This window comes from Strigops habroptila, chromosome 3 (assembly GCF_004027225.2).
Source record: "Strigops habroptila isolate Jane chromosome 3, bStrHab1.2.pri, whole genome shotgun sequence".
NCBI classification, from domain to species: domain Eukaryota; kingdom Metazoa; phylum Chordata; class Aves; order Psittaciformes; family Psittacidae; genus Strigops; species Strigops habroptila.
The window spans coordinates 42,272,630-42,284,226 of NC_044279.2; the positions used below are offsets into that span (position 1 = coordinate 42,272,630).

At 37.6% G+C, this 11,597-nt stretch overlaps 1 protein-coding gene across 1 annotated transcript in view; it reads left to right on the plus strand.

Moving 5' to 3' along the window:
- Positions 1 to 11,597, plus strand: part of OTOGL (otogelin like) — a 94,639-nt gene that overhangs the window by 42,699 nt on the left and 40,343 nt on the right. Inside the window, exons 26-28 of the mRNA XM_030479564.1 lie at positions 7,819 to 7,953; positions 8,452 to 8,580; positions 10,277 to 10,396. Coding sequence (XP_030335424.1) covers positions 7,819 to 7,953; positions 8,452 to 8,580; positions 10,277 to 10,396 — 384 coding nt within the window. The remainder of the gene's footprint in view (positions 1 to 7,818; positions 7,954 to 8,451; positions 8,581 to 10,276; positions 10,397 to 11,597) is intronic.

Below are 11,597 nucleotides of genomic sequence, written 5' to 3' on the forward strand. Positions count from 1 at the left end.
TATCTGTGACTTTTTGAGCATCTTTTTTCAACACCCTTTGTGCCAGGTAGCCAGTCTGTAGATCCATGAAGTTGGCAAACCTATAGAATGAAATAGTATTTTGCAGGGTCTCTCTTGTAGCCTATTTGTAAAATGAATACATTCTGCACGCTGTCACCCTATGGAGGACTAAAGCTGCTTGTTGAACATTGTCAGTCTGACTGTTCATAGTTGAGACTAATATTTTCTTTTAATAGACTCTGAAGATTTTAATGGGAAAGTAAATAATGTTGTACTTGAAATTACAAATATTTTAAATTGGAAACCTGACTCTAAAAGTAATTTTCATCTATACACGGAATGAAAATGTAACATGGGGTTCCAATCAGAGTGCCTTTAATTTTTTAATTAACATATCTAATCCTCAAAGCCACATTCCAGCAAATAGTTTCATGAGTAACTGATGTGCCAAAATATGTCCACCTAAACCACTTGTCAAATAATTTATGGCATCAGCAATTGTGTAGAAATAATGATGTTTCTTGACAGTTTGCATGCAAATTTGTATCCAAAAAAGAGACTACAATTCAACGAAAACTATTATTTACTGTGAGTAGTTTGCCCTGCTCTAGTTGCAAAGAACACCAACAATTTACTTTTCATCTGTCCCATGATTTTAGAGGAAACCTTTCTGGATGCACTCTTTTTTCTGGGGCTTTGGAAGTCCTGTAAGGGTCAGTAGTGAGCTCCCTGTTGGAGACATCCCTTTCCATCCTTGTCTTCACCTGGAAAGCACAGTGTTCAGATAACATTAGCTTGTACCTGTTTTTCCATTTGTTCTACTCCTTCTGTGAGCAAAAGATGGCACAGGATTATGTGTCATCAGATTTAGTTGGCAATGGATTTATGCCCTGATTCCATTTTCTCCAGATCAATGATTGCAGACTCAATTACCTCTACATGCCTTCCTGTCTCCACCACCTGATTCTCCAGGCCATTAAATTATGCAGCGAATGAATCACTTTTATTCTCCAACAAAGGAAAGATTTCTTTCAATTTGTGCAGATTAGCATGGAGGGCTTCCAGGAAAGGCTTGAGGAAAAGTTTCTTGCCATGAGAATGGCAATTTGGAGGCAGAGTGTGCATGGCGTGACTCAGAAGTTGGATCCTCTTTCTGAGGATGTTGCCATTTAGTGATCACACAGCTTGAAGAAAGTGACCTTTTTACCTTGAATTTCTGCTTTTGGGTTAATGTTCAGCATCCAACAGCCCTTCGGCTAGACTGACTCTAAAATGATATAATCTGATGGCTGCCTGAAAAGGCAGCTCACTGTAAGAACGACTGCCTGGGTTGGATCATCTCTGGCAGGTATAGCTTTGTGAACTCTTGATGCCTATCTTCTACTGGTACAGCAGTAAAAGATGAGCAAAACCCAGCATCATGTGCTGCTGTTTCAGGAAGCTGTACGGTGTGTTGACAGCAGTCAAATGAAAGCCTTTTGCTGTGTTTGAAGTGGGAGGATATGCAGGCTAATCATCTGTAGATGCTGGTTAGGAGTTTATGGCCTTGGACCCTGGGTGTTGAGGGTTAGCTATGAGAACTGTGAATTAAATTTACTCAGTTTTAGGTCAGGATATGAGTATTTTTGGTTTTGAATGCATAGAAACTAAACTTTAGCAGTGTAAATGTACACATTTAACATTCATTATACTTAAAAAAATAAAAGCTTTGTGGAAGTTCCAGCTTTCTCACTCCTGCCATCATTTGCTGGAGCTCAGAAAAGGCAAATTTATTACCACTATCCTTTTTTTCTCCTGTTATGTTGTGCTTTATCATTACAACTAACAGTGATAAAATATTGACATTTATCATGCACTTAATAAAATAATAGTAATAGGTCTCATATAAGAACCTGTTTAGATATTTAAAACTAACGCCACCAACTGTGCTGCTGATTTGTGATTCAGAATAGCTTGCATTGCAGAATGTGTCACTTGGAAACAGATATTTGAATGTTCCCAAATCCCTAATCTCCAGAATATCTAATTTTTAATTAGAAAGGAATTGCAGTAATGTGACCTGTGCAAAAGCCAAATCTGATACACAACCAGGCAAAGCTAAGTAAATGAAAGAAAAGAAAATCTGCTTAAAATGATCTTTTCTCAAACCTTTTAACATAGTTCTCTTAAAATATAAAAAAGAAAACCAAAGTCTTTCCAGTGATCTGTATCTGATTACTCAACTTTATTCTTTATTCTTTATCCTTTATTCCTTATTCTGCCTGTGGTGAATCCTTTTGGGAAGTCACTTTTAAAGAAATAGCGAGGAGTTATCATGGATGCATTAGCAGACATCTGCAAGTTGTTGAGGGTGAGTCAGTAGCTGGAATAATCTCAGTCCCTTTAAATTTGCATCAGTGAATCTACTTAGTCATGTTGTTCTCCATTTCTACTCGACTGTGCTACAATTCAGTTGTACATGTCATATCTTACAGGTGTATTGCAAGTTTCTTTGCCAAATTTTAAGTGAAAATAATCACATAATCTGCAGCTCTATAGAAGACGCTTAGGAAAAGAGAGTTTATGTGCATGCGTGTGTGCATGAGCAATTTAGCTCTTAGGTTCTTAGCTCCTAAATGTGTTTTTGTTTGTTTGTTTGTTTAATACTTGTATAGAAATACATAACGTCAGTGGAAAAAAAGTACTGTTACTGTTCCTTATCTCTCTCCTGTAAGAGGATCACCTGCTATATTTCCTATATTATCGTTTCCCAAATTTCACGTGGATTTCTTCCCAAACTGAGACAACGTGTATCAGTGCCATCTGCTGACTCTGACCAATATTGCTCCAACGTTTGAATAGTTAGGGGAGAAATCATTTGACGGTACAAATTTGTACAAGATGCAAGAGCAGGGATTAAATAAAGAAATTATACGGAATGTATACATATAAATTTGAAATGTACAGAAGAAATTACCACCCAGAAAAATTAAAGAAGCCTTCCAACAGGATATGCTTCTTGGTGTAAAGTGTGAATGAATTTTGAATAATTAATGTATTTTTACTGACTAGCTGGAGATCAACCCCCCCCTGTAAAATGACACAAGGAACTAACAGAGCAAGATCATGTCAGGTGTCAAGGCATTTGTCTGCTCTCCAAAACCACTTAAAAATTTATGCCTAACTGGTCATAATCAGGGCTAAGATACTTTACTTCTCCTGGGATCAAACTCACTAGAAGTAATAGTTTCAAATATTAAGTTCCTTCAGAGGAATCTCAGAGCCCAATAAACAAAGACTAAACTAATTCTCAGCTGCCATAAAATTTCCTGAAATTTTAAGAATGAACAGAGCTAATGGTATCTCTCCTAAAATTCTGTAGGAAAGAGAAAGCAAATTCTACTTTCTAAACTACTGTATATCTGTTTCAGTATTTTTACAGCTTCTTGCATTTGTTTGTGCATGTGGCCATATATGTAAACCTCTAAAGAGTCATTAAAACAAAAGGAAAATAGGACTAATCTATCTCTATCCAGTTCCTGGTATGTCTCTTGATGCTTTTATGGCCATCCTAGTTTGCAAGTGAGCGTATTGTAGGGAACAAAACAAAACAAACAAAAATGGGGAAATGAGGATATTAAGAACGGAAAAGAATGAGTCTTTACACTGAACAGTTAGAGAGATTTTAATGAAACTTTCAAGGAAGATAAATGCTGCCACTTTTAAATTGTCTTCTCCCAAGCTGCATTTTCAATGTGTAAGCACATTGCACAGTGTTGTTACTGGTGGATAGCAATAGAAAATTTCTAATGGGATATTGAAATAGAAAGTTTCTAACAAAAATAAACTCTAGCATTCCCAAGTACTAAAAAAAAAGAAAGCAGTGCTTTGCTCTTTCGGCTAAGAAGAAATATGGAAAAAAAGAGCAGTGAAGTCTAGAAAAAGAATGTCCTGAGAAGCAGGATTGACAATGAGCTTTTGACTGACTGCCCAGAGCTGTGACTCTGTCTTCCCTGTTGCTTGGCAACTCCATGTTATCACAAAGAAACTGATATTAAGTTGGAACAGGCTGGATATGGTAATTTACGTGGGAAGATACTCTTGCAGTGGGAAAACCATTTTATTTCTAGTTTCTGTCAGCATAAGTAGGTTTCACATGATGAACTGTAGTACATCCCCTGGTGGGTGCATTTTACCTAAAAAGGTAAAGAGCGACTCTGCCTTGGAAAATGACTGTGCAGAAAAAAATAGAAAATCAACACACCCTCCCCCCCCCCCCCCACCTTCTTATTCATTAGACCTGCTCCTAGTGTCTACTTGGACATTTCCTCCAGTAGTAGTGGCAAAAGCTTGTTTTCATACCTGTGAGAATCCACTGCAGAATAGAGAGATGGAACTCAAGCATTATCATTTATACTACCACAGTCTGCAAGAGCTGTCAAGATTTGCCCAAGATGTCACTGTCTTATACAAACATTAAAAGACAATCCTCACTTTACCTGAATAGCCCCTGTTCTTTCTTTCACGTTGGCAACAGTTAAGTGCTAAGTTTCAGTTGCACTTTATTTCTTTCCTGCTGAAAGAAGAGGCTACACATGTAGCAGTTACAGAGTAATTTGAAGACCATGATAGAAATTGTCATTCAATGTTGAATTTGGCTGGGACTGTATGGCTGGGAAAGGACTCAATTTTTATTGAGGTATATGGAGAGAATGGCAAGGAGAGAATGTATGTAAAGCAAGTTTGATCATGAAAGCTTTGAGCCACAAAAGATATGTAATCCATAATGGTGTTTTTATATTTTGGTTTAGGTCTAAGATTTAATTAGAAAGGGAGAAACCCCAGAAGGCTGAGTATTTAATGCAAAGCCTGTTTTCTTAAATGTCTGGTTTAATCATAGCTCTAGTGAACCACCACCACCACCACCACCACTGTCTTTCTGCATTTCCATCCTGCATCACTTCTAGTATTTTAACGCCAACATGCAGGCCTATAAGTAAGGAAGTACTTCACATGTCTTCATGACTCCCTGCTCTCGGTTTGGTCAGCAAAACACTCCCTGTCTCCAGGCTTCTCGCTACTGCAGAGTTAACTTAAAATATAACTCAACTTTTGCCCTTGGCTCAAATCCCAACCACACACAGAAACTTCTAACTTGAGTATGCTGATGCTGTTCAGCCGAAACGATTTGCCTGGACTGTCAGAAGGCACAGGCAGCAGCTTCAACTAGCATAGCTAATACAGCTACCCGCTCCTGCTCCAAGAACTTGCCTTCACTGCCAAAAAAGGTGTATTTTTACTGTGAGATAATTAGCCTGAATTAACTATCCTTATTTAAAATCAAGCCCTCAATCTCTTTTTTTACAGTGAAGACATTGCTCCCCTGTTAACTCAGAGCGTCCCCTTTTGCTGGGGCTAAGCTGACGAGGAATGAACTCTGCAATGAAAACAGTCCACAGTGTGCTAGACACCAAATAGACCCAGAAACTGCAAGCAAAGTCCTTTTCTGAACAGACTCATGGTGGGGAGGTAGCTCCCTTCCTTGCTCACTTTTCATTCGGCCAGCACAGAATCTATCAGCTTGCATCTGATCTACCAAATTAATGAGTTTGTCTCCTTTTTAATTTACCACATCACCTCCGATAAATCTAGAAATGGTCTGGGCTGGTATCTGACTTGCAGAGGAATAATTACTGGACTGATGCCAGCAGCAAGCCTGGCTTAATTAAAACACAGAGTATTTCCCAAAAAGGTAGTGACCAATATTCTTCCAAGTGCAACCTAAAACAACTTCACAACAGAATGGAGCAGATGAACTTTGCTTTACCCCAAAGCTTTCAGTACTTTTAAACTGAGTTCCCCTGATGAATCATGAAGAACAAATTTCCTACACCCCCTTACCACTACCAGCTAGTGGTTAACTTTATCCACTTTAACTGTTGTCTTCCAAGCAAATTGCTAACACATACCACCTGTTTCTTAAGCCCTGGCATCAGGGTAGCATAAACCTTGCAGTTTCTGTATCTTATATTCATTGCATTTCTTAATGCATGCTGTAGAGTATTTTCTATGCCAAGTAGCAGCATGCTCTGGCATGTGGGCAGCAAAGCTGTAGCAGCTCCTCGGCGTGGCAACAAAAATACCTCTATACTTCCCATCACCTAGGGTTGGGTTGGTTTTTCTTTTTAGATTGAAAGTATTCTTTAAACAGTTTGGTCACTATGACTTATATTAAGTAGAAAAAAAAAGAAAAAGCTGCTTCTTGTAGTACCTGAATTTCCTGTATGCAATGGTTCTCTCTGTTGAGGAAAAATTGCCGATATGTTTTTTATTCTTGAATTTTAATGAGCACAGAACAAATAAAGGTACAAATGTGAGACAGGCAAGGAGTAGTTAGGACTATGTACCCAGCACTTTTCAGGACTACATTGACCAAAGGAGGGAGCAAACCTCTGGGGAGAGATGCTGTGGGCAAAAGCCTCGGCAAGGGATCCGTCCCATTGTGGCCAAGTGGAGCTATCCAAGAGCATTGCTGGGAGCCATGAGCAGTTCCTAGGACTGGAGAACTGCTGAAAACCATCATTCCCATCTTACCCACCATGCCCGTTAGCACCTTCAATTAGTTTCAGCTAGCCATAGTCTCAGAGAGTGTTTAAAAGAGGGTGGGAATAATAACAGAAGTTTAAGGATCTTTTTGTTTCCAGCACTACCCAAGTACTCATATAAGACTGGATGACTCAGCAGGTGAGATACATAGCTTGCCACCTCCGAGATTTTTATTTCATAACTGTTTCGGGTTTGTAATGACTGTAGGACTGAATTTAATAAAAAATTAAACTGGATTCAGAAGCACTCTTATTGGCTTATATTAATTTTATGAAGTTAACCCTCTTAAGTAATTTCTATAGTTATGGCTTCTTGTTGACTGGCAAAGATTGGTCAGAAATTAATTGAAAGGCAAGTCAAAACAAGAAATATTAAAAGTAACTCTTTTTGTTTGCGGTAGTGTTATCAACTGAAAATACAGCTGGTCTCCTTTGGTTATGGTTCTGGAAGATAGACAGGGAATTACAAGGTACGTGTTTTCCTCAGGGTACAGAAGAACCACAGAAGCTGTAGGTGAATAAACAGGAATGTTAAGCCAAGTGCAAAAGTGATTTTATGTACCTAGAATGCAAAATTCATTTACAGGCTGGAGAGCCAAAAGATATGGGATTGGGGAGGCAGCACATTTGAATTTTGGTTACTAAAACACCAGCAAATCAAACGCCAGCAGAGTAGACATATCTTCTAAATATTAAAAAACCCCCACAAACAAAAATATCTGCTTTGCCCCTCCAGTAACACTGAGTATGACTCATGGTTTTGTGAATTTTGATGGGTGGTGGTACAAAAATTGTTCTATCTACTACTGACAGATGGTAGGTTTCTTGCTTTAAAAATATGAAAACAGCTTGATCTCATGTACCTTGGTTTAAAAATAAAGCTCTTTTTATAGCATGTCTCAATTTTGACAACCACACTGTGCAGTAAATATTGGATTCCATGTATGAGCACATTTTAAAAGCCTAAACCAGACTCTCATTTTAGGGGTAGGCTGATCCTTTGAATTTATGAAGTCCTCAAAAAGAGGACTCACAGCTGAACATAATGGCTCTTTGTGTTGTGTTTGTGGGTTCAACTTCGAATTTTCTGGTTTGGTAGCTATCTTGAATTTAATTTCATAGATGTGTAAATACTAAGTTATCCATCTTTTTGTGATGGTAAGCCTGGAATAAATCTGCAGGAGTGAAACGCAACTGAATCTATAAGTAAAATTATTTCTTCTTCATATTGCAGAGCACAGATAACTCAAATATATCTATAATTGCTCAGAACAAAAAGTGCTTTGACAATGACATTGTTTGCTCAAAGAATGTTTTCATCACTGTTGGAGACACCGAGATTTATTTTAGTGAACTTTCTGAGAAGCAGGTTAGTTATTTTCTTTTCTTTTCGGGTTGCCCTTTAAGATAAGCATTATAAAGTTACAACTCTGAAGGAGCATGTTTTTGGAAAATGTCTCTCAGTCTGTGTTAACATAGTGCAAGTGCCTTGGCCTGGATAAAACAGCAGGTCCCAGGAAAAAATCTCCTTTCTCATTGGGTTTTTTTTCAAGTTCTATTTGTCCTTACAAAGAAGACTGCTCAAGAGCCTCAAGCAGTCAAATCATATTGGCACTTATTTAGTCCTTCCCACTTGGTTTTGAAAGGGAAATCAAAGTAAAAAATCAAAGCAAACTTGAATGATTGAACAGACATAATATCAAAGTATTAAGCAACATTTCTAGTAATATTATTGATCCAGCTATATGCTGAAAATGAAGTGTTCTTCAGTATACACTTTGTTATTGATAGGCTGCATACCTTGTTAGAATCACTTTATTAGATCTTAATAAATATTCATTTTTTTCAGAAAACCTTAAGGGGAAAGGAAAACAAATCTAACTATCAGCTTTGGAAGGCTGGATATTATACTGTGATACACTTTCCAGAACAAGACATTACGATTCTGTGGGATAAGAAGACAATGATGCATATTAAAGTTGGACCTCGATGGAAGGTGAGCCCAAATAAAAACCTGAGATTTTGTGTAGCGCCCTGTGTTGCTAATGTGATCTCTTATTGAATAACTGTGATTGTCTCTTCTTCATGACTAACTTTCCCAGTGATATAGCTGTTTATCATGGCGTTCAGCTGCTAGCATTTCCCAGGTCAGAAGAGATAGGGAATGTGATTTAATGGTTACATTCCTAGAAAGAAGGGGTGGTTCCTACACGTTTACTCTGTTGTTCTCCACATCACAATCTTGCAGATACGCAGTGATTTAGCTCTGAGTCTAAGTTACTTTGGGGATGGGAAGAGAGGGTTAGTTTTGCATTACCCAGTCCACTGCATGTTTTCATAATTGCTGAAGCCAGTGAAAAAGAACCTTCCACATCTAGCAACATGGAAGATGGAAGATTTTAGCACAGCTTGAATTAGGCTGATGATGGAACCACACCCTGAGATGTAGTAGAGGCTGCTGAGATGAACAGATGGAGTCACATCTTGAGTTTAAATTAAGAAGATAAGATGCAAGAAAGGATCTAGACAAAACCTGACATTTAAACCTAATAAGTATACTGTGACAGGGCTCAGCCATGATGCAGGGAAGAATACAAGGCTCCTTCTCTTGAAAGTTGCTCTTCTCTCTTCCATCCTACATCATCATCTGCCTTGGTGTCTCTGGAACTCGGTCTTTGGGTCCTGGCAGAGTAACCTTATCTACACATTCGATAATTATATTCCTGCTTTGCCTCAACCATGAACACATTTATTGAGAGGGGGGTCTTTCCAGTAAAACAAAAGGAAGCACTCTATGCTAGAATACAATACCAGATTTTTTTAAGTGTAAGTCAAAGTTACAATGATTATCTAATCTGATTTTAAAGCAATATTATTATAGGCTTTTGTCCCAATAGCCATAAAATGCTTCACATACAAGCTGATTTATCAGCCATCAATACACACTGTGAAAAAAAATTCTTCAGTTTTTGTGTGAGCTAGCAGGGAGCTGAGTTCTACAGGTTGCGTGCAGCAGCACAAATACTTCAAGCTCTTTCTGTTTCCAATGACTGTTTCTTCCAGAGGCTTCAGTTCAGTAAGACAGTGTCTGCAGCAGACCCTATGGGAAAATAATTCGATAGAGTGAGCCACAGCACCCTAGAAATACAACTCCACATTTTACTGTTGTGCACAAGTATGTTGCCCCATGCATGTGTATGTGTATGCATTTATATATACTTTTTCCACCAGCAGCGCATGCCCCAACACAAGAAAGCTGCAGCTGTCTCTTTTGTAACTGCTATTACAAATGTTCTTGTTACTGTGAGCTAAAATTAGAGGCAGCAAGTTTTAACAGCAGTAACTAGTCAGGCTTCACAATCATGAGGTAATTCACCTGAACTTTTGACTTTTGGACTGTATGCGCTACTAAGCTTTCAGAAAAAAATATGACTAGATTCCAGTCCTTTTTCACAGGCAGACAGTAAGAACAGGTTCTGGAAAAGAGGAAGAAAAAGGAAAACATATATTTCTATTAAAATAGAAATTTGCTATATGGAACTGTAAACATAGCAGAGAGTCAGATATTTTCAAAGTGTAAGTTAGAGTTGCATTCATCTTTGTCAGTTTAAGAATGTTTTATTCCACATATATAATTTGTACTGATTATTTGTCTGTCAGTATAAGTAAAAAAAATAATCCTTCTCTTTTAGGGTAAACTGGCAGGTTTGTGTGGAAACTTTGACAAATACACTTCAAACGATCTGACTACCTCAAACAACATGGAGGTGAGAAATGCACAGGTGTTTGGAGACAGCTGGGTATTAGGACAGGTAAGTTCCATGTTCAGTAATATATTAGGAAAAAAGGATGATATTTTTAATTCATAAATGACACATAATAAGCACATGATGTACAGGCATTTTCCAAACTCATGGTCAGTGTATAAGAACACATTTTAATTTCTATGTCTGTAGATGTGAAATGTGTTATTAATGTCTTACATCATAGCAAACATTTGCTGAATCTAAATGAACCAAACACTCTCTTTAGGGAAGAATGTATTTTTCCCCATGTCAGATAATTATCATAGCTGTCTGGATTTCAATTTTCTACAAAGTTCGATACATTGCTTCTGATATTTTGGATGCAATTTTAAAAGCAATTGTAATTTCTCTGGTGTTGGATGCATTGCGATATTGAAAGTAAAAACAGACTGGAAAAAACTTTCTTTCTGTACACTGAAAATAATTTTATTATTCTTAGTTGCAGTTTGTAAACTGAGAACTAACTGATGAAGCAGCAGTGGTGAAGGGGTGAGACAGAAAGGGCTCAGAACAACAACAGATACAACCAAGTATGGAAACTTGGTTTCTAAGGAGAGGGAAGAGGTTGTAGAGAGTGGATGACCATAACTGTGTTTTAGAACACAGGACAATAGGTATTTTATTAACTTGTGCTAAGATGTAAGGTTTTATAGCCTTATGAAACTCCTGAAAAAATCAGTATTTGTAAAGCACTCCCTTAGGATGTCTGCAAGAACCAGTTTATAGTTTTTCCTTGACTCACAGCAGGAAACTGAACCAAAATCTCTCACCTCATGAAAGATTAAGATACTTATTCTACCTTTTTTTGACTAAAGATTTTTGAGGCTTCTCTCCCTCAATATCTCCCTTTAGATCTATTTTACTCTACGTAAACTGTTTAGATTGTGTGAGCAAGCAAGGCCAGTGTGTAGTGTTGGTGGTTATACTGCTCATCTAGAAGGTGATACATAAAGAAATGTATAAAGACTTTGAATGAATTATATGAATTTTTCTTTCCAATTTATCAGTTCAGTGGCTACTTTATAGAGGTGTGTAGTGCTTACATTAACTTCTGGGATGTTATGACCTTTGCTTATGCAGCCCAAACTTGCACTTGTCTTTTTTTGGCCATAGATATAATATATATATATATATTTGTAAAATCTCATGTAATCTTCTGATCTCTGTGGCTGCCAGAGCACTTGGTATTTGAGTTTGGTATTGGCAT